This window comes from Bubalus bubalis, chromosome 23 (genome assembly GCF_019923935.1).
Source record: "Bubalus bubalis isolate 160015118507 breed Murrah chromosome 23, NDDB_SH_1, whole genome shotgun sequence".
Lineage (NCBI taxonomy): Eukaryota > Metazoa > Chordata > Mammalia > Artiodactyla > Bovidae > Bubalus > Bubalus bubalis.
In genome coordinates, this window is record NC_059179.1 from 11,328,648 (window position 1) to 11,352,099 (window position 23,452).

General features: G+C 44.7%; 1 protein-coding gene across 2 annotated transcripts in view; it reads right to left on the bottom strand.

Annotated features, from left to right (window-relative positions):
* The window catches only part of LIPA (lipase A, lysosomal acid type), a 41,104-nt gene extending 17,916 nt beyond the window's left edge, over positions 1 to 23,188 (bottom strand). For both annotated transcript variants that reach the window (XM_006058450.4, XM_044935496.2), the window contains exons 1-4: positions 23,053 to 23,188; positions 19,318 to 19,429; positions 16,122 to 16,239; positions 65 to 263 (exon numbers count right to left, since the gene is read on the bottom strand). In XM_006058450.4, the coding sequence (XP_006058512.4) occupies positions 65 to 263; positions 16,122 to 16,239; positions 19,318 to 19,428 (428 nt within the window). In that variant the 5' untranslated portion in view covers position 19,429; positions 23,053 to 23,188. The remainder of the gene's footprint in view (positions 1 to 64; positions 264 to 16,121; positions 16,240 to 19,317; positions 19,430 to 23,052) is intronic.
* Between the last annotated feature and the right edge of the window lie 264 nt (positions 23,189 to 23,452).

Sequence of the window (23,452 nt, forward strand, 5' to 3'; positions counted from 1 at the left end):
CCCCAGTGTTTACACTGAGGGTACCAAGGAAACAGACCCCTGCCATAATTGACTCAAAAGATACCTGAAGGCCCAGAATTCATCCTGAGAAACTGAAAGAGTCTTGTGTTTCCGAGACCAGGTGTTTCCCCTGCTGTTCCCCATCCACATGTCAAAACCAGCATCTGCCAGGATGAAGCCCAGGCTGCTGTTGGGCAGGTTTGTGACCCAGTCACTAGCGTCTGCCAGCAAGCCATGCTGCAGGAACACCACTGGTTTGGGACCTGGAAGGCAATCATGTGTAGGAGTTAGCAGCACAAAGCTTCAAAACTGACATGATATCATGCTAACCAGATAAGTCGCAAAAGATCACAAAGCAAATAATGAAACAGAAACAAAAGACCAAGGTGGTGTTACCATTCAGGGGTAACTGTACTGTACATAATGTGTGACGAGAGCATGGGAGCTGTTTTTCTTGGGCACATGAAGACACTTTTCACCCATCAAAGGTGTTTTGGGACTGGGACATGGGAAAGGTGAAAGTGAAAGTTGCTCAGTTGTGTCCGACTCTTTGCGACCCCTTGGACTATAGAGTCCATAGAATTCTCCAGGCCAGACTACTAGAGTGGGTAGCCTTTTCCTTCTCCAAGGGATCTTCCCAACCCAGGGATCGAATCCAGGTCTCCCACACTGCAGGAAGATTCTATACCAGCTGAGCCACAAGGGAAGCCCAAGAATGGGTAGCCTATCCCTTCTACAGTGGATCTTCCCGATCCAGGATTCAAACCAGGGTCTCCTGCATTGCAGGCGGATTCTTTACCAGCTGAGCCACAAGGGAAGCCCAAGAATGGGTAGCCTATCCCTTCTACAGTGGATCTTCCCAACCCAGGGATCGAATCCAGGTCTCCCACACTGCAGGAAGATTCTATACCAGCTGAGCCACAAGGGAAGCCCAAGAATGGGTAGCCTATCCCTTCTACAGTGGATCTTCCCGATCCAGGATTCAAACCAGGGTCTCCTGCATTGCAGGCGGATTCTTTACCAGCTGAGCCACAAGGGAAGCCCAAGAATGGGTAGCCTATCCCTTCTACAGTGGATCTTCCCAACCCAGGAATCGAACTGGGCTCTCCTGCATTGCAGGCGGATTCTTTACCAACTGAGCTATCATGGAAGCTCATGGGAAAGATGATTGGACATTAAAAGACCAGGAAGTCAGGCTGACCAAGGAAAGACTTTAGGGACCAGTGGGGCAGGACTGCCTTGTTCAAAGAGGCTCTGGTGCTGGTCCTTACTAACAGAAGGAGCGTCTGTGCTCGGTGGTGTCTGCTGGGGAGGGTTAAGGGAAGGCAGGAGCTTAGCACACAGGGAGCGAAACTCCTAGCTGCTGGTTCTAACCTATGCCTCTTCAGACACTTAATGGAAAACCTGAGGCTGCGTAGTAGTCAACTTCGCAGGGCAGAGTCTTGAGAAAGGAGGATGGGCTCCAGTGGGTGTGGGAGAACCAAGGAGGGCTGAGCAGCATAAAGGGTGGGGCAGCTAGGACTGAGCAGGAAGGGGAGGCAGGCGCCAGTTTGTGGGGACCAGGAGTCAGCTCCCTAACTTTTCTTGAGGGAATATTTCAAATGCCTCTGAAATTTCTCTACACTTCCCTCCCTAATCCCCCAGAAGGTTCAAAGGAGAAACGTGGTAGTTAGCAAGTTGAAGATATACCAGGAAACTCTCTAAACACCACCAGTAAATAACTTCTGGATTCCCACAAGCAACTAGGAGCCACGGATGCTTTTGCAAGAGGTGAGCGTGAAGCCCAGGAAAGTGCAGGCGGCCAACTCAAGTGTGTGCCCACCACACACGGTGGGCAGAGGGGCCAATTATGGCAGCTAAGGGGCTTTCAACAACATCTGCAAATACCTCTACTGAACCCTGAACCTGCCATTTACCCCTGTATGAGGCTTAAAACATTCCCAGACCCCTTGCTCTATAATGCATGGAAGGGTTTCCCAAACCTTAATTTGGTTTGTATTTACCTGTATTTACGCTCCTGTATTTACCCCATATTGTGAATTTCCATGGACCTGGCTTTGCCTAAAACAACCTCTATTGAAATTCATGGTTAAAAAGAGTCTGTGTGTAACAGAAAAAGAAACAAAGAAAATTGTTTCAAAATGAAACAATCCAGGTACCTGGATTGCAGTTCAGTTCAGTTTAGTCACTCAGTCATGTTCGACTCTTTGCGACCCCATGAATTACAGCACGCCAGGCCTCCCTGTCCATCACCAACTCCTGGAGTTCACCCAAACTCATGTGCATCGAGTCGGTGATGCCATTCAGCCATCTCATCCTCTGTCGTCCCCTTCTCCTCCTGCCCCCAATCCCTCCCAGCATCAGAGTCTTTTCCAATGAGTCAACTCTTCACATTAGGTGGCCAAAGTATTGGAGTTTCAGCCTCAGCATCAGTCCTTACAATGAACACCCAGGACTGGTCTCCTTTAGGATGGACTGGTTGGATCTCCTTGTAGTCCAAGGGACTCACAAGAGTCTTCTCCAACATCACAGTTCAAAAGCATCAATTCTTCAGCACTCAGCTTTCTTCACAGTCCAACTCTCACATCCATACCTGACCACTGGAAAAACCATAGCCTTGACTAGATGGACCTTTATTGGCAAAGTAATATCTCTGCTTTTTAATATGCTGTGTAGGTTGGTCATAACTTTCCTTCCAAGGAGTAAGCGTCTTTTAATTTCATGGCTGCAGTCACCATCTGCAGTGATTTTGGAGCCCCCAAAAATAAAGTCTGACACTGTTTCCACTGTTTACCCATCTATCTGCCATGAAGTGATGGGACCAGATGCCATGATCTTCGTTTTCTGAATGTTGAGCTTTAAGCCAACTTTTTCACTCTCCTCTTTCACTTTCATCAAGAGGCTTTTTAGTTCCTCTTTACTTTCTGCCATAAGGGTAGTGTCATCTGCATATCTGAGGTTATTGATATTTCTCCCAGCAATCTTGATTTTAGCTTGTGTGTCTTCCAGCCCAGCGTTTCTCATGATGTACTCTGCATAGAAGTTAAATAAGCAGGGTGACAATATACAGCCTTGACGTACTCCTTTTCCTATTTGGAACCAGTCTATTGTTCCATGTCCAGTTCTAATTGCTGCTTCCTGACCTGCATAGAGGTTTCTCAAGAGGCAGATCAGCTGGTCTGGTATTCCCATCTCTTTCAGAATTTTCCACAGTTTATTGTGATCCACACAGTCAAAGGCTTTGGCATAGTCAGTAAAGCAGAAATAGATATTTTACTGGAACTCTCTTGCTTTTTCCATGATCCAGCGGATGTTGGCAATTTGATCCCTGGTTCCTCTGCCTTTTCTAAAACCAGCTTGAACATCTGGAAGTTCATGGTTCACGTATTGCTGAAGCCTGGCTTGGAGAATTTTGAGCATTACTTTACTAGCGTGTGAGATAAGTATAATTGTGTGGTAGTTTGAGCATTCTTTGGCATTGCCTTTCTTTGGGATTGGAATGAAAATTAACCTTTTCCAGTCCTGTGGCCACTGCTGAGTGTTCCAAATTTGCTGGCATATTGAGTGTAGCACATTCACAGCATCATTTTTCAGGATTTGAAATAGCTCAACTGGAATCCCATCACTTTCACTAGCTTTGTTCGTAATGATGCTTCCTAAGGCTCACTTGACTTCACATTCTAGGATGTCTGGCTCTAGGTCAGTGATCACACCATCATGATTATCTGGGTCGTGAAGATCTTTTTTGTACAGTTCTTCTGTGTATTCTTGCCACCTCTTAATATCCTCTGCTTATGTTAGGTCCCTACCATTTCTGTCCTTTATCGAGCCCATCTTTGCATGAAATGTTCCCTTGGTATCTCTAATTTTCTTGAAGAGATCTGTAGTTTTTCCTATTCTGTTGTTTTCCTCTATTTCTTTGCATTGATCGCTGAGGAAGCCTTTCTTATGTCTCCTTGCTATTCTTTGGAACTCTGCATTCAAATGGGACTACCTTGTTTTAAGCAGGGGAGGGTGTGGTAGAGAAAACTCAGTGACTTGTTAAGACACCTGTCATAGGGGATGGGAGTGGATCAAAGTCAGGTTTTTTTCTAATTCTTTTTTTGTTTTTTAGGGTTCCCCCACCCTCACTTCAAGCTAGATCCAAAAGCTCCATGAACCACAGATATAAAAGGTGAAACCAGACAGGAAGAAAGGAGTGAATCTGATCTTTCAAAGTCAGGTGTTTTCAAATCTGGAGGATCTGGGCCAAGAACTGCAAAAGGGAGGGCAGACCTCACGGCTTTCTCCTGGGAAATGCCAGCAGGGGAGGGAAGGGGCTGGCACGGAGAGGCACATGGTTGAGAAACCGCTCCACCTGACAGCAACCTCAAGCCTCTCAGCTATGTCCTATTCAATCATTTGAGCAATGTTCACTGAGAGTTTCACTGGATAATAAGCAAAGCACTGGAAGTAAAAAAATAAAAAAAATCAAGTGATTCAAAACACACATTACATTTTCTGTAAACCTGTCCTGGTACGTACTCTGTGGCAGTCACTGAGCTAGCTTCAGGGATAAGAAAGTGGGTGAGCAGCGCTCCCTTCTCCATGGAGCTTCATTCTAGTCAAGGAGACAGACACAATTACCCTCCAGCCCAGTGTGGAAAGGGCTAGTCTACCACACAGTAAAACTCAGAGGAAAGACAAATTTCACTCTGCCAGGAGAGGAAGAGTTGAGACAAACCTCAGGTGACAGACAGACTCCCCACAAAGGGCTCAGCCGCCTGGATCTGCAGAGACCTGACATTGTATCCGGGACCTCAGCCAGACAGGACCCCAGAGGGCACTGTAAAAGCGCTGATCCACAGGGGTTTGGGGAACCACTGGCAGGGCGTGGTGCCTTATCTGATCTGGGCACAGAGGCGATATGAAGGACTTCCTTCAGGGGCGCATATCCTCGCAAGTGGGGCCAGCTCCCCTTCCTCCCAGAACGAAAGGGGCCTCCGAGGAAGAAGCCACAGAGAATATAACCCACTGGGCTTCCCATGCCCGTGACTCCAGGAGACATGATGGGCCACCAACAAAGAGAAAATACTAACAAATCCAGGCCTGGGGTGGAAAATAGGTGCTAAACTGCTTGTCCCTTCCCTCTGACATTTAGTGAATACAAAACGGCAGCAGAACAGACAAGGGCACTGTGACAGGCCTACCCACCTGTCTGCCAGCTTCTCCTACCTGCTCCTACCTGGCTCCCATGAGATGGGGCAGGCGGAGGAAGGAAGGCACGATGTCATCTCTCCCAACCCGCCACCAGTCAAGGATTTGCTGGAAAAAGCAGTTTCTCTCTAGGAGGATTAAGCCTACTGTCATTCACATCTTCCAGTGAATTACTTTAATCAGATTGCTCTTCATCCTGCTGAGAGAAGCTAACTGAAGTAACAGCTAGCTATTACTGTGTACACAGGCGATTCTCCCAAGGTCCACGCATGCCAGCACCTGCAGCCTGGACTGTCTGAGCAACAGACCAACACAGCGGGACAAGGGCTGTCTTTCCTGAAGAGCCCTACTGTGAGTTTGTCCAAACTGGCCGTACGAGGGCTGCAGGCTGAGGAAAAGGCCTCCAGGCACCTTTAGCCCAGAGAGGGTGAGTGACTTTATCAGTTACCTACGTAGTCAGCACAGAGCCAGCAGAGATGCAGTCCCGTGATGGCCCTGATAAGGCCATACGTGGGTGGGAGCACAGAAGGGATTACTCAGGCTTCAAAAATGAATCTGCTGAGCCCACAGCCTCACAAGACAAAGATGACTGGGTGCCTGCGGAAGTTCCTCCCACCTCCCAAGGCACTGGCCTTCTCTACCAGGGCAGTGTCTGGACGGGCCTCCACCACACTGGAAACCGCTGTGAGAATTCAGCTGAGGTCCAATGAAGAACCGAAAGGAGGAGGTGGAGGAACAGATCACAAAGATCAGGACATTGGCATGAAACAGACTTTGGTTCTTACTGGGTATGAAGCCCTATAGGATTTACTCAATCTCTCTGGAATATAGATGTTCTTATCTAAAGTGGGGGATGACACAGTGGTTGATAAATAATAGTGACTCATAATAATAATAATAATAAATGTACTACTGTAATTAATTATTATTAGAACAGCTCTGTGAAGAAAGACAACATGAACGGGCATTCTTTGGCCACGGTAACATCATCTCAGTCACAGTAGGAGCACACTAAGAGTTGACTGGGTCAGGCACCATGCTAAACACGCTACATGCACCGTCTCAGACAAGAAACCACGCATCTTGCTGAGTTGGGGCAGCAGGCTACACGGTGGCCCATCAAAGATGTGTTGTTTAGTCGCCAAGTAGTGTCTGACTCTTTTGAGATCCCATGGACCATAGTCGGCCAGGCTCCTCTGTCCATGGGATTTTCTAGGCAAAAATATTGGAGTGGGTTGCCATTTCCTTCTCCAGGGGATCGTCCCAACCCAGGGATCAAACCCACATCTCCTGATTTGGCAGGTGGATTCTTTACCACTGAGCCACTGGGGAAATCCATTCCTAATTCCTGGAACCTGTGAACATGTTACCTCACGTGGCAAAAGGAACTTTGCAGATGTGATTAAGCATCTTAAGATGGGCTATCATCCTAGGTTATCCAGTAGCCCCAGTGTAACCACTAGGGTCCCTCTAAGAGGGTCAGAATGAGAGAGAAACTGGAAAATGCTATTGGCTTTGAGGATAGAGAATGGGGCAGGTAAGGTGGGTAGCTTCCCGATGCTGGAAAAGGCAAGAAAGGGATCTTTCCCAAGTGCCTCCAGCAGGCAGCCCTACCTTGATCTTAGGACTTGTGACCTGCAGAACAGTAAGATAAAAAAATCTGTGCTGTTTTAAGCCACTAAGTTTGTGGTGGTTTGTTACAGCAGCAATAGGAATTTAAGGAAATAGTTGGGTAATAGCTTTTACCCTCATTTTTCAGATAAGGACTCTGAGGTACAGTGTAGCTAAGTTATCTGTGCAGAATTACCCAGCTGGCAATCCCAGATCAGGACTCTCTGCAATCCCATGGACTGTGGCCTGCCAGGCTCCTCTGTCCATGGGGTTTTCCAGGCAAGAATACTGGAGTGGGTTCCCATTCCCTTCTCCAAGGGATCTTCCCAACCCAGAGACTGAACCCAGGTCTTCTGCATTACAGGCAGATTCTTTAAAGTCTGAGCCACTAGGGAAGTCGAGATCACTGCACTCACATTTCACAGTTGCCCTACTAGAAAGGTCATGACCCTCAGCAGGAAGGAATACAACAGTGCTAGGATCACAGAGAAAATACCCCGTCCTCAGGGCGCCTCTCTCCCCAACAGTAGCCATGGTCACGATGATTGCTAAGCAACAGAAGGCAGAAACCATTCTGTCTCATTCACGGCAGCATCTGCGGCACCTGATGCTGAGTCTGCCATGCGGTGCTCACGGCAGGTAAATTTGATAAATAAATGCAATAGTGAAGGAATGAAGAAAGGAAAGGAAAGAAAAAAAAACAGTGCATACTCAAAGCTACGGATTTTCCAGTAGTCACATATGGATGTGACAGCTGGAACATAAAGAAGGCTGAGCTCTGAAGAAATGATGCTTTTGAATTGTGATGCTGGAGAAGACTCTTGATATTCTTTTGGACTGCAAGGAGATCAAGCTGGTCAATCCTAAATGAAATCAACCCTGAATATTAACTGGAAGGACAGTAGCTGCAGCTCCAATACTTTGGCCACCTGAAGCGAAGAGCAAACTCATTGGAAAAGACCCTGATGGTGGGCATGACTGAAGGCAGGAGGGGAAAAGGGTGACAGAGGATGAGATGGTTAGACAGCATCACCAACTCAATGAACATGAATTTGAGCAAACTCCAGAAGATAGTGGAGGACAGGGAAGCCTGGCATGCTACAGTCCATGAGGTGGCAAAGAGTCAGACACAATTTTGCAACAGAACAACAACAACAAATTCACACACACACACAGATACATCATGTGCACTTTCCAGGGCACAGCCTTAATTAGAGCTTACTATGTACCCACGATGGCGCTAGACCATTTATGTTACACTTCCCGCGTTATAGATGGGGTCTCTGAGGCATAGAAAAAAAGAAATAATTTGCCCCAGGATGCAGATACAATTAGTATATGGTGGAGCTGGGAACCGTGTGATCACGTGACATTACAAGTGCCCATTATCTCCATGCCAAACTGCCTTTCTGCTTTCCATGCCCTTCTCTGTTACCACAGCCTGCCTTTAAACAGAGGTGCCATGCCTCTGAGCTCAGGAGGATCCTACCCCCCTGTGGTCATCATAAAGTGTAGATGCTTCGGTCAACCCAGGCCCCAGGAGCACCAGGACTGTACTAACAGGCAGACTAAAGCCCTGGACTGGAGAGATTATCAAGTAATCAGAAAAGGTCTGGGCCCTCTGACAGCTCACAGTTCAGTGGGGAAGCCAGAGATTACAAGCACCATCACCCACATAAGTTACGCTAAGCTAAGTCGCTTCAGTCGTGTCCGACTCTGTGCGACCCCAGGGACGGCAGCCCACCAGACTCCCCCGTCCCTGGGATTCTCCAGGCAAGAACACTGGAGTGGGTTGCCATTTCCTTCTCCAATGCATGAAAGTGAAAAGTGAGAGTGAAGTCGTTCAGTCGTGTCCGACTCTTAGTGACCCCATGGACTGCAGCCCACCAGGCTCCTCCGCTCATGGGACTTTCCAGGCAAGAGTACTGGAGTGGGGTGCCATTGCCTTCTCTGCACCCACGTAATACACTATTATTTATTGTCTTAACTGCTGTGAGGGAAACACACAGAGAGCTATGAGAATGTGTAGCCAGAGGCCTGACTGGGTGTGAGTGGCTGGGGAATTCCTCCCTGATACAACACTGAGGTTAACAGGAGGAAGACAGGGAGTACAGGGGAAGGAGGGGTGCTGAGCCAAGCATCTCCTCTTTCACTCTGACTCTCTGCTCCTGGCCACAATCTGCAAATACAAAAGAAACTGCTGTGCAGCTGACAGTGCCCTGCGGCACTCAGTTAGGCAGAGGGTCTGAACACAGCCCCACACCCACTGTGTCATCAAGGTCCAAGGGCACGAGCTCAGAGAGCCGGAGTCAACAAGTCCAGGCACTGAGTAATGGCCCTACGTCTTTCCAGTGCCACCCCGGGGGGAGGAGCTGCATCCTAGTTGATCAAGGCCTCTGTTTAGTTTGGCAGGGCACTGCATTTTGGAAATGGTTTCCTTAGGAATCACATATAAGAACAGAAAATTCAGAAATTGGATGGAAGCCTAAAACATATAACCAAAATTAATTAAACACACACACACACACACACACACAGAGGCTGATGGCCTTTTCCTGCAAAACCTAACTCACAAGTCAGGCTGTGAATTTCCAATTATAACTCAAAAAGTACAATGGGCAACCCCTGAGGAGTTTTACCAAGGCAAAGTTCAGAGAGCCTGTTTCTTCAGGAAGACAATTACACTCCAGAATGCACTTCACTCATCAGGCCAGTAGAACCACCGCTTTTCAGATATGAATGTTTTCACTGCTGGCGCTTTATCTGATGACTGCTTTAGTTTACAGTTTATTATAAACGCAGTTAAGCAAGAAGTCTGCCTCACTGATATTGTTGCTATGTTACCTATTTGGGACAAGGCCTTTATTTCTGTGTTTTAGCCAAATAAAATAAATATTTTGACTCCCATAGATCCAACTTGCTCAGTACTTATTAAATACATAAGGTCACACACTCTGGCTCAAAGAATACTGAATTGGAATCAGACTGGCTGGGCCACTAGCCTTTGATGTAAAGCAAATTCCTTTCTCTCATTGAACCAAACTGTCCTGCCCAGTAAAATGAGGGTGCGCTGCTCTAGAACCCGGGTTCCCAAACCCTAGGATTTTACCTTGGAATCCACTAGGGAGTTATGTTAAAAATGCAAGCTCTCCAAATCCTCGGTTCAGGCAGGACTCTGAGATCCTTCCAGTGCCAGCATCCCATGACTTTCTGAAATAAGGCTCAGGAGATAAAAATATGACCACTTCCCTATGAAGGATGAATTTCTGAATTTCAATTCCCTTACAGAATTAGTGTAAAAGAGGGGGAGCTCAACACTTGAGAGAGAAGGTTATGTAACACAGAGAAACAGCCCACACATGCTCTACTGGTCACCAAGAGCTTTCTAAATACACATTTCAAGCCGCCTTACTCCTTGGAAGAAAAGTTATGACCAACCTAGATAGCATATTGAAAAGCAGAGACATTACTTTGCCAACAAAGGTCCATCTACTCAATGTTATGGTTTTTCCAGTGGTCATGTATGGATGCGAGAGTTGGACTGTGAAGAAGGCTGAGGGCCAAAGAATTGATGCTTTTGAACTTTGGTGTTCGAGAAGACTCCTGAGAGTCCCTTGGACTGCAAGGAGATCCAACCAGTCCATTCTAGAGGAGATCAGCCCTGGGATTTCTTTGGAAGGACAGATGCTGAAGCTGAAACTCTAGTACTCTGGCCACCTCATGTGAAGAGTTGACTCATTGGAAAAGACTCTGATGCTGGGAGGGATTGGGGGCAAGAGGAGAAGGGGACGACAGAGGATGAGATGGCATCACTGACTCAATGGACGTGAGTTTGAGTGAATTCCAGGAGATGGTGATGGACAGGGAGGCCTGGAGTGCTGCGATTCATGGGGTTGCAAAGAGTCGGACATGACTGAGCAACTGAACTGAACTGAATTAGTAGAGGTCTGACTAGACAGGTAAATGACTGTCTAAATCAGGGGATTCTCCACTGGGCTCATAAACTCTCTGCATGTGAATATAAAACCTGTGTGTGCACAAGCGTCTATTCTATTTGAGAGATCTACTTGAGAGAAGATCTGCTGCCTTCACCTCCCTCAGAATCCCAGTTCTGATGACTGCCAGATACACCTCTGAATGAGGCCAGCCACGCAGACAGTACGGCCATGCTGGTTGCTGTGAAGAATACAAAGGTGACAAAGACGCAGCTCCTCCTTCAAAAAGCGGCTGCGGAAGGGCCTGGGGGTCGGGGTAGAGAGAAGTACACACCTGAGTCAACCCCACAACAGAGTAAGGAAAGGACCTCAGGAGGTTTATCAGCAAGACGTTTGGGACTTCAGAGGAAGTGGTCTTCCTGCTCAAGCAACCAGGCAGAGTGGCCAATTAAGCCGGGTGGGGCTGCAAGGGTGGGGAAAAAAGTGTTTTTACGGATGTGTAGAAATGAAGATGGTAGGCACAGTGATCACCATTCCAACGGGTTGAGTCACCAGCTGAGGCCCAGAGAGAAATGAGCAAAAGGGGAATAACTCGTTTGGATTTGAGAGTGTGAAAGAGTGACTCTTTAATTCTTATAAACTGGTACAACTTAAACGATACCATTTGCAATTTGGCTATGGTGCCAATTTAAATCTGTGCCAATGAGAAATGTTTCTTAGACAATGGGTAAAGATCAAGCACTCCTCATAAACCAGATGAAAGAGATAGTCTATCCCATTCTACAGAAGAAGACACCATAGACATCCTATCCTATGACTGTAATCACTAACTTGGGGATTCATGAAGCTCTCTGCACATACCCAAGGTGAACTTCAAACCTCCACTGCTATACAAAATGAGGGTGAATAGTACAGACATCAGCCAGGACACAACATTAAGGAATAGTGTTATCTTTATTTATTAGAGTCATGAAGATTGTTGAATGGCAGTATCATATAATTATACTTGGGCTCTAAGAAGCTTAATCCTGCAGAACTACATGAAATGGATGAGAACAAGGAGGTTGGTAGAAAGGAAAGCAGTTGACATGGTAGAGGAATCATGCAGCCAAGGCCTGTGATAAAAATCTTTTGATGATCCCCAAGTGAGGCTCTACATAAAATCGGAGGGGGCCACTGAGACAGGATTGAAAGATGCTCACCACGCAGCTTTAACTAAGGTTCCACAAGGAATGTGGTATCTATAAAGTAATGGAGGTGACATTGGCAAGATGGAGAAGGGACAGGCTACCCACTCCAGTATTCTTGGGCTTCCCTGGGGGCTCAGACAGTAAACAATTTGCTTGCAATGCTGGAGACCTGGGTTAAATCCCTGAGTTGGGAAAATCCCCTGGAGGAGGGCATGGCAACCCACTCCAGAATTCTTGCCTGGAGAATCCCCATGGACAGAGGAGCCTGGCAGGCCACAGTCCATGAGGTTGCAAAGAGTCAGACACGACTGAGGGACTAAGCGCAGCACAGCACAACCCTAGTCCCCTCACAGAAACTCCCAACTTTGCAACCACCTATAGAAGGGTTGTTAGCATCCCTGAACCCAGGGGTAAGGTGGTAGTATCACAACAGAACACAAAAACTGAGAAAAAAATGAACTACACTAAGAAGGGCAGGGGCTTCCCTGGTGGCTCAGTGGCAGAGAATCTGCATGTCAATGCAACAGGTTCAATCCCTGATGGGGGAATATCCCGCATTCGGCAGGCAGGGCAAACAAGCCCGTGTGACACCATTACTGAGCCTCTGCTCTAGAGGCCTCGAGCCCCAACCACTGAGCCCACTCACCACAGACACCGAAGCCTGCCCCCCTGAGCCTGTGCTCAGAAAAAAAGTGAAAGTGAAGGCCACTCAACTGTGTCTGACTCTTTGTGACACCATGGACTACACAGTCCATGGAATTCTCCAGGCCAGAATACTGGAGTGGGTAGCCTTTCCTTTCTCCAAGGGCTCTTCCCCACCCAGGGATCGAACCCACGTCTCCCACATTACAGGCAGATTCTTTACCAGCTGAGCCACAAGGGAAGCCCAAGAATACTGGAGTAGGTAGTCTATCCCTTCTCCAGGGTCTCCTGCATGGCAGGTAGACTCTTAACCAACTGAGCTATGAGGGAAGCCCACAAGCCACTGCAATGAGAAGCCTGTGAACCACAATTAGAGAGTAGCCCCTGCTCATCACAACTAGAGAAAAGCCCACACAGCAACAAAGAGCCTGGATGGTCAAAAATAAATTAAAAAAAAATTATTTTTTAAAAAAAGAAGAGTAGGAAGAACAGCTTCACTTCATTCTTGATAAATGAATTATGTTTTAAAGGATCATGTAATGACTTATAAATAGTACAGATATATGGCATTATTTTCTTATGCATTAAGAGCATTAATCTCTTAAAAGATAAGCAGAATGAATAGCCCTATTCTTGTTTTGAAATTCTTTCTCTCTCTCAGATTCTGAGTTTATTTCAGCTGGCCAGGTAAGCAGTCACAAGAGCGTAAGGTAGGGTGGTGGCCTGGCAGAGAGGAAAAGGCTAAATGGAAGCCATGTAACATGGGAGCCTAGAGAGGACTTGTCAGCTCCTGGAGGATGGGAGTCAGGAGTGACTGTGCAGTTTCTAGTCCTGGTCATTAGGACAACGAGGGTGTTATTAACAGAAGAGGAAGTCAGGAGAGGAAGCGGCGTGGATGAGCCAGCTTCCAAGTTGGGTGTGAAGGATTTTATGTATTCTTTCTGTCTATCTGGCTTAAATAAGCCAAACTAGCACCACTGACAACAATACTCCAGGATGGGAGTGAAGGACAGGGCAGAACCTCAGCTCCATGCTCAGCCGTGGACCAAGGAAACGCAAACCATCAGAGAAGGACCTATGCAGTTCTGAGGACAATTACAAACTCCTTTAGATAACGGACCACCTTCATAGATTGCTTCCAGACTTGTCTCTGAGCTTAGCTTATAGAAGGTGTTACATACTCATCACCGATTCTCTACAGGGAGGCCTCTGCAGAGCAGAGGAAAAGGGTGGGGACTTGATGCTATGACCAGACTTAGAGTGCCTTCAATCTGTTCCCCATTCTGAAGACCAAAGATAGCCACTGCCCCAATCCACATACCCCCACCAAAAAAAAAGAAAAGAAGAGATCTAACCCATATAACTAGGGAGCAATAAAGACTAACGGGGAACTTTGAGATCATCTCAGGCAATCAACTGTTTTTAAAAATGAAGAACCCAAGACCTACAGAGGTGAAAGCACAGAAGTACTTATGGGCAGACAGAATTCCCCCATCTCTTCTTCCTATCACCTGAGAGCAAGTCAAGAAGGATGCTCACTTCCTAGGGTACAGTAATTTCATCTGCAGTGGTTGAGATAAACACCACAGGAAGGCACCTGGCACTATTTGCCTTGATTGCTACAGGAGAAAAAAGCTTGGAGGAAGGAGGCACATTCTCTAAGCTTGTTTTCACTGAGGTTTCCTATATCTTTTAACAATGGCTCACATTAGTAATTATATTAGTCAACTAGCCACTTTTAAGAGAAACAGTATCAATAGATATCTTTCTTTATATTGAATCTGAAATCTGTATACAAAGTTCACTTTAAAAGTAAAACAGAGGAAGGAAATCAAGATCATATGTTCACTCTGAAATGTTTTGCATGTCTTGAGCAGAAGAAAAACAGAAGCCCTTGTTGTAACTCATTTTCGATTTTGTAACATACATTTAGCAGGATCTATAAATCATAAAACTCTCAAGAGTCAGAAATTAAATTTCAAAAAGAGCACTGGCTGTCTTCACCAGGTAACATCATCAAAAGACTCATTATGGCTAGAATTTATGGGAGAAAAACATCAGATTTTATTAAGAGAAAAATAGACAATGATATAAAGCTCAATTAACACAGAGGGCTTTTAAATTTACTTTGAATAAATATTTTCTACTCACATAAAATTTTGAAGAAGACACAGTTATCCATTTACCTTAATCTCACCTTAGTAGCCTAAGGAAAGTTTCTAAAAACAAAAAGTGTTAAAAAAAAAATCTGTATCTAGAGAGACAATTGACTAAGGATCAGATCCTTATTCTGATGTCTGTTCAGTGATTTCAAGAAGTCTATCTAGAAATTCTTCAATCTGCACTGGAAACCACAGTTTTGCTTGCGTTATGAGACAGAGAAAAAATATGCATATATTTTAAGCCAAAGCTATAAGAACTTTCAAGTATTCCTAATACGTGTAGTTACCAGAACAAGACCACATGGAAAGTAATTTAACAATATCTGGGTCTTCCCTGGTGGTTCTGATGGTAAAGTCTGCCTGCCAATGCAAGGAGACTTGGATTTGATCCCTGGGTTGGGAAGATCCCCTGGAGAAGGGAATGGCAACCCACTCCAGTATTCTTGCCTGGAGAATTCCATGGACAGAGGAGCCCTGAGGGCTATAGTCCATGGGGTCGCAAAGAGTCGGACATGACTGAGTGACTAAAATACACACATCAAAATCACAAATCCACATATCCTCTGACCCAAAAATTCTATTTCTGAAAGTGTATCTTATAAATAAACTTGCACACAAACAAGGTTATTTACAGCAGCAGTACTTGTTAATAGAAGAGTAGAAATAGTCCAAATGCCACTAAGAGAACACTTGCTAAATAAATCATGACAGTTATACAGTGGAATACTATGTATTGGTAGAGATGAATGATCAAGTACTCTTTGTACTGTATGAAAAATACTCAAAACATTAAAAAAAATTCAAGAAACAAAAATGTGCATTATATGCCACATTCTAAATTAAAAGGCAAGCAGGGAAAATAATGTTTGTTTCTAAAGAGACTTTTTTAGAGATAAATTTAAAATAAAGAAATTTTGGAAGGATACATAAAAAAACTGGGGAGGTAAAGAATGAAATAGGAGGGAGGTATTTTACTGTGTAGCTTTTCATTCTCTTCAATTTTTGAACTATGTGACATTACCTACTCAAAAAATTAAGTAATCTTCAAATAGCAAGAGCTATCTACTTAATGTTCAAATCACTTTATTAAATAAAATGCTTCCTTATAACAATGAGATATTTTAGCATATTCTCAAACAAACCTGACCTTTGAATCTTTAAGTGAAAATGAAATTAGATGATTCTTGTCCTTGCTTCTTTAAAAGAAGTGTTTTCATATATCTTGCATAAATGTAATATGTTGAGTACTTTGATCTAAAAGACAATCCCATTTCAATGTTTTCATGTTAAATCTGAACTTGTGACTGATATAAAAACCAGCCAAATTCCAGCAATGCAATTAGATTTTCAGAACTTTCCTATCTCAACACTGAAGATACCCATACCTTTGTCAGAACGGTTTTTCCTCCCATGGGGAATTCGGTTAAGGCAGAGAATATACCCATCTGCTGTCACAACCAGGTGTTCCTCACTAGGGAATCCCCAGTGAGAGATAATTTCACTCTGTGGAGCAAAGGAGAAGACAAAATGTCAATTACCAAGTTTTATTTAAGAAATTATTACTGAAATTTTAGTCTGCTCTATCTAGTAGCCAATCTCCATCACAAGAGTAAATCCTCCCCTTGTTTCACCCCTGCATTCTACTCACAGATGCTTACTTAAACCTTGGATTCACCATTCTAACACGTTCTGCACCAACTGTGCCTTATTTTACCGTAGCTTTGGGCTTCTTTGGTTCCATCCTGGCTCCCAGGCACAAATAACCACTTCTTTCTTTCTTTTCTAAATATGCCAGTTAATTCTGTAATCTACAGTTTTCCTTGTTTCAAGAGACCCTATCCTGGGAAATGAAGGATAAAAATATTAATCTGTTTTTAATCAGTGGACCAACAAATCTACACTAGAATGTCAAGGTAAAGTTGAACAAGATAAAATGATACAGACCCAAAGCAAATCACTATCTTGTACATCTTAAACTAATTCAATGCTATATGTCCATTACATTTCAATAAAACCGGGGGAAAGATGAAAAGGAATAATGATCAAATTCACATAAGGAAAGATCCATGGGGCAATTAGGTTTTCTTTCCTTTTTTTTTTTTTATTGAGGGAATGCTCGAACTACGGCACAATTGCACTCATCTCACACACTAGCAAAGTAATGCTCAAAATTCTCCAAGCCAGGCTTCAACAGTATATGAACCATGAAGTTCCAGATGTTCAAGCTGAGTTTAGAAAAGGCAAAGGAACCAGAGATCAAATTGCCAATATCCACTGGATCATCAAAAAAGCAAAAGAGTTCCAGAAAAGTATCTACTTCTGCTTTATTAACTATGCCAAAGCCTTTGACTGTGTGGATCACAATACACTGTGGAAAATTCTGACCACTTGACCTGCCTCCTGAGAAATCTGTATGCAGGTCAAGAAGCAACAGTTAGAACTGGACATGGAACAATAGACTGGTTCCAAGTAGGGAAAGGAGTACATCAAGGTTGTATATTGTCACCTTGCTTATTTAACTTACATGCAGAGTACATCACGAGAAACACCAGACTGGATGAAGCACAAGCTGGGATCAAGATTGCCAGGAGAAATATCAATAACCTCAGATATGCAGATGACACCACCCTTATGGCAGAAAGTGAAGAAGAACTAAAGAGACTCTTGATGAAAGTGAAAGAGGAGAGTGAAAAAGTTGGCTTAAAGCTCAACATTCAGAAAACGAAGATCATGGCATCTGGTCTGATCACTTCATGGCAAATAGATGGGGAAACAGTGGAAACAGTGGCTGATCTCATTTTTCTGGGCTCCAAAATCGCTGCAGATGGTGACTGCAGCCATGAAATTAAAAGACACTCTTTGGAAGAAAAGTTACGAGCAACTTAGACAGCATTTTAAAAAGCAGAGGCATTACTTTGCAGACAAAGGTCCGGCTAGTTAAAGCTACGGTTTTTCCAGTAGTCATGTATGGATGTGAGGGTTGAACTATAAAGAAAGCTGAGTGCCAAAGAATTGATGCTTTTGAACTATGGTGTTGGAGAAGACTCTTGAGAGTCCATTGGACTGCAAGGAGATCCAACCAGTCCATCCTAAAGGAAATCAGTCCTGAATATTCATTGGAAGGACTGATGCTGAAGCTCAAACTCCAATACTTTGGCCACCTGATGGGAAGAACTGACTCATTTGAAAAGCCCCTGATGCTGGGAAAGATTGAAGGTGGGAGGAGAAGGGGACAACAGAGGATGAGATAGTTGGATGGCATCACCGACTCAATGGACATGAGTTTGAGTAAACTCAGGGCATTGGTGGTGAACAGGGAGGCCTGGCATGCTGTGGTTCATGGGGTTGCAAAGAGTCAGACACGACTGAGCGACTGAACTGAACTGATAGTTGATGTTTAATATAAGTTTCAGATATACAACACACTGATTCATAATTTTTAAAGGTTAAATTCCATGTATAGTTATTATAAAATATTGTCTATATTCCCTGTGCTGTACAATATATCCTTGAAGCTTCTTTATTTTACATATAGCAGTTTGTACCACTTAATCCATTAAGCAGTTGTTAATCAGGAGCTCAGCGGCATACAGCTAACTCAGTTATCCAGAAGACAATGTAAATAAGTGCTTGTGATTCTCTCTACCACAAACACTTGAAAGGATTTAAGTTTATCATTCTTACAGAAAAAATTAAAAAAGAAAAATGCTTTTAATTTTAAAAAACCTTAAAAAGAAAAAATCAGGAACAAGGGATAAAATGCAACCTTAAGACCCTGATAACAGGTGCACTCTCTTGACTGACTATAAATTTATCAAAATCTCCAAAGCTGCCTGGTTCTTCAGTTGTGTCACTGTTTTAAACCTGATGTTTTCTGTAGCAATCTATACTTTCCTGATATTTTATGCCTAAATCAAGTGTCTCCAGATTTAACTGTGTACTTAAGATTAATAACTTTGAAATGTTTTCATTACTTGAGGGATTATATTTTTATTTGTTCTAACAAAATTGTTTTCAGATACTTTGATTTTTGTACTGAACAAGAGGAGAAGGGGACGACAGAGGATGAGATGGCTGGATGGCATCACTGACTCGATGGATGTAAGTCTGAGTGAACTCCGGGAGTTGGTGATGGACAGGGAGGCCTGGCGTGCTGCGATTCATGGGGTCGCAAAGAGTCGGACATGACTGAGTGACTGATTGATCTGATCTGATCTGATGAACACTGGTAATCTGTCCTTGTTCAACACCTTCAGTATTAACATTCTTTGGAAGTTTTAACACTTTTTTATTGTTGTTTAAACAAAATCAGTGAGATTTAAAAATGAAATGAATGTCTAAAAATATCACTTATCTTATTAAGAAGTATATCATTTCATCAGTAAAAAGAAGTTTGTAAAATACACATTACCTAGTGGGTAAAGTCCAGCTAACTGAACTGGAGATTCAGAGAACATGAAAAACATAACGAGATATAAAGAGAATGGAGTTTGTAGCTTCATGTAGCTATGTAACTGGATTTCAGAAAATAATATTGATCACAGATGCGTTTTAAGAAGCAGATGCCTTTAAGAAACTTACCACATTCATATTTGTTTCAGGATCCACAGGTGTCTGCTTCCATCCAGATGCCTGGGAAGGCAGGGTCCCAAGGACCAAAGAGACCAGCAAACCCCAGAGCCACATTTTCATTCTGTATAAAACAGTCTGTTGTTATTTGCCCACACCAATTTTACTACACAAAATTACACTGGTAAATAATGCTCCCATACAAGGTTCTGAACCAGTTTACGTCAGGTAAAAGTTAGGCAAAGGACAAATAGGGAACAAATGACTCAAGCCACACCTCAAAGAAAAAATTCAGGAATTCTTTTTAACTAGGAAACCTCCCACCCACCACCCTCAGTTAATTTGTGACACATGGAGCCCAGAACACCCATCCACCTGCTCACCACAAAGTTAAACATAATGTTTCTGGAGCAAGAGCGAAAGAGAGAACTATACGTTAAGAAAAGGGAAGATCCCCAAAATTCCAGAGCCTGTTAACCTCCCACCTTTTCCTCTCTAACTGTGATTCAAATGTTCTGAAGTTCAGCTGATACGAGCTCCTATTCTCGCTAGTTATTCACTTCCCTTCTTGCACAAAGTTAAACCTTAGGATTTGAATTTGTCACCCAAGGGGAAAAAAGTGAAATGAAAAAAATAAGAGAGCATGCAGAAGAAATAGAAGGAAAGAAGATTGCCCCTCTCTGCTTCTGAGACCCTCTCCAGGGATCAGTTCTAACAGCTATGGCACAAAATCACAGCACAGCAAAGACCTTGGGGATGGATATTAAAGGCAAAATGAAGTGACTCTTGCAAGGACACGCTGATGGTTAGAGGCAAAAGTGGGACTACAGCCCCAGCCTCCCATATATTTTAAAATAAATATAGTCCCTTAAAGATATGAATGACGGCAGATGAATGGACAAGGAAGTTGTGGCACATATACACAATGGAATATTACTCAGCTATAAAAAGGAACACATTTGAGTCAGTTCTAATGAGGTGGGTGAAACTGGAGCCTATTATACAGACTCAGAAAGAGAAACACCAATACTGTATATTAGCATAAATATGGAATTTAGAAAGACGCTAACAGTGACCCTATATGCAAGACAGAAAGACACACAGATGTAAAGAACAGAATTTTGGACTATGTGGGAGAAGGAGAGGGTGGGATGATTTGAGAGAATAACACAGAAACATGTATATTACCATATCTAAGACCAGTGCAAGTTTCGTGCATGAAGCAGGGCACTCAAAGCCAGTGCTCTGGGACAACCCAGAAGGATGGGTAGGGAGGAAGGTGGGAGGGGGATTCATGATGGGGAGACACACGTGTACCTGTGGCTGATTCATGTCTATGTATGGCAAAAATCATCACAATACTGTAAAGCAATTATTCTCCAACTAAAATAAATAAATTAATATTTTTAAAAGATATGGACGAGTGTATCCCAATACAAAGACTTGTATAAAGATGTTCATAACAGCTCTATGGGCAATAGCCAAACACAAGAAAAACCCAAATGCCCTGAATGGGTGAATGGATCAATATATTATGATATATACATACTATTCAGCAATAAAAAGGAATGCACATAAATAACATGGATGAATTGCAAAATAATCCTGGTGATTGAAAGTCCATAGTCCCAAGCACATGATGGGTGCCGTTGCTCAGTCGTGTCCAACTCTTTTCGGCCCCATAGACTATAGCCCGTCAGGCTTCTCTGCCCATGGAATTTTCCAGACAAGAATACTGGAGTGGTTTGCCATTTCCTACTTCAGGGGATCTTTCTGACCCAGGGATTGAACCTGCATCTCTTGTGTCTCCTGCATTGGCAGGTGGATTCTTTACAAAGCCAGATCAAATAAATAGATATGATTTCATTTCCATAAAACTCTAGAAAATGCAACCTAATCTCTATTGACAGAAAGTAGATAAATGGCTGCCTGGGGAAATGAGGGGCAGGAAGCATTGCAAAGGGGTACCCAATGCACAAGGAATCTTTTGGGGGTAACGGACAGGTTAATGACATTGAACAATCATAGTTTCACATGTATAAACATATCAAAATGCATAAAATGTACATTCTAAACATGTCCGGCTAGTATTGTATGTCAGTAATTCAACAGAGCTGTTTTTAAGATGGGCTTAAACCCAGTATTCCACAAGTCTTAAGAAATTGGTTCTCAGATGATTGCAAAAGTGAACTAGCTCCCGTCTGCTGATGCATCTCCTGCTGGTGATGGAGTGATTTCTCCCAGAAGTGGTGAACCTGCAATTTCTAGACAGGAACAGATATTATCTTGAATCTGTACAGGCAAAGTCACAAGTTTGCATTTCTTTACGGTGGTTAGGAAGGGCTGTACAGTTCAGGTCTACCTTTATCATAAATACAACCTTCCGAAAGCCCATTATTACTAGGGAATACCAAGTAGATTGAAAAAGAAAAGTAAAAGTTTGTAACCACAGTTTCAAATAGTTAACACCTCCGGTGGCAGCTGCTTTTCCACTCAGTGCCAATGCTCCCGGATCTGGGGCTGCTGCTGCTGCTAAGTCGCTTCAGTCGTATCCGACTCTGTGCGACCCCATAGACGGCAGCCCACCAGGCCCCGCCGTCCCTGGGATTCTCCAGGCAAGAACACTGGAGTGGGTTGCCATTTCCTTCTCTAATGCAGGAAGGTGAAAAGGGAAAGTGAAGTCGCTCAGTCGTGTCTGACCTCCAGGGACCCCATGGACTGCAGCCTACCAGGCTCCTCTGTACATGGGATTATCCAGGCAAGAGTACTGGAGTAGGTTGCCATTGCCTTGGCAGCTGTCTACAAAGAAAGCTCCAGAAGGATAATACCTGAAGCTACTCAACTAGAAAAATCATCCAACTGATTTTTCCCTCCAACAAAACACTGGACAGTTTCTCAACCTATCAGTCAAGTAACTGTCATAGGATGATGACCAAGAAGTTCAAGGAGAAAAAGCCTCCTCCAAGATGGATTCCGTGGGCTCTGCAACTTTATCTCAATTCTTTTGGTATTGTTAACAGCCCAACTAAATACTTGTCTGTCTTCATTTTACACCAGCCTGAGGGCAGAGCCAGTCTCTGGGTCAACTCTGAACCCCCACGACCCAGCAAAGGGTGGACACAGAACAGATTCTGAAAAACAGGATTGGGGCAGTCCAGAGTTCAGTAGCTGAAGAAAAGATAAGCTCCAAAGCAGCTTGTTATTCAGCTAACAATAAGAACAACACTAGTAATTTTGACTCCCATTTAAGCTCTTGCTATGCTCCAGATTTCGCAGGCAGCGCTTCGGTCCTACGACGTTCATTACGCCTCTAACAACTCTCTGCAGTACCGTTAAATCCTTTTTCCAGGAAACTGAGGCTCACCCAGGTTTATTACTGGAAGCAAAATGTCCAGTGGTTAAATAGTATCGCCGGGATATTCACCAGGACAGGTATCAAGCCGTTCCTTGACCATGCCTTTGGCTAAAAAGTAAGCGAGGTCTGGGGGCTGCCTGGCGGAGCTAATGCGAGTAAAGGACGAGGAGGAAGTAGGGGAACTGGGAATCAGAAATCCCGGGTGTCGCTGCAGCGCAGGGAAGGACGGGCAAGTTGCCCGTCCTCGGGTGCTCCGCGAACCAGCGCAGAGGGGTCCTGCAGAGGTTCACAGGCGGTGAGACTGAGCACCCGGCAGAGTGCGGGGCCCTCGGAGCCCGAGGAGGAAGGCCGATGCTGCGGAACCCTAACAGTGCCGCAGGGCCGGCACTCACCTGCAGCCGTCCTCCCGGGCCGCTGTCGAGAGCCGCAGTGCCTGCTCGAGAGGCTGGGGCGGCCGCAGGGAACCTGGAGGAGGCGGAGCCTTGCTGGACCCGGGGCCCGCGCCCGCACCAGGCTCAGGCTCTAGCGCTCCCAATCAGATCAGCCGCCGCCGGGAAGTGCAGCGGAGACTCGGCTTCCGAGCGGGCTCTCGGCTCCCGCGGAGCATGCGCCATGGGCGCGCTCGAGCGCTGCGGCGTCCCGCAGCCGGCTCCCGGGCGGAGCGGATCACCAGCTCCACCCACTGGCCGCGCCGGCCGGGTCTGGTAGGCTGCGTGGGCTCCACCGCAGGAGCTCCTGCAGAGCCACTAAGCTCCGCGCCTGGCACAGAGAACGTGGGCTCTGTAGATGTAA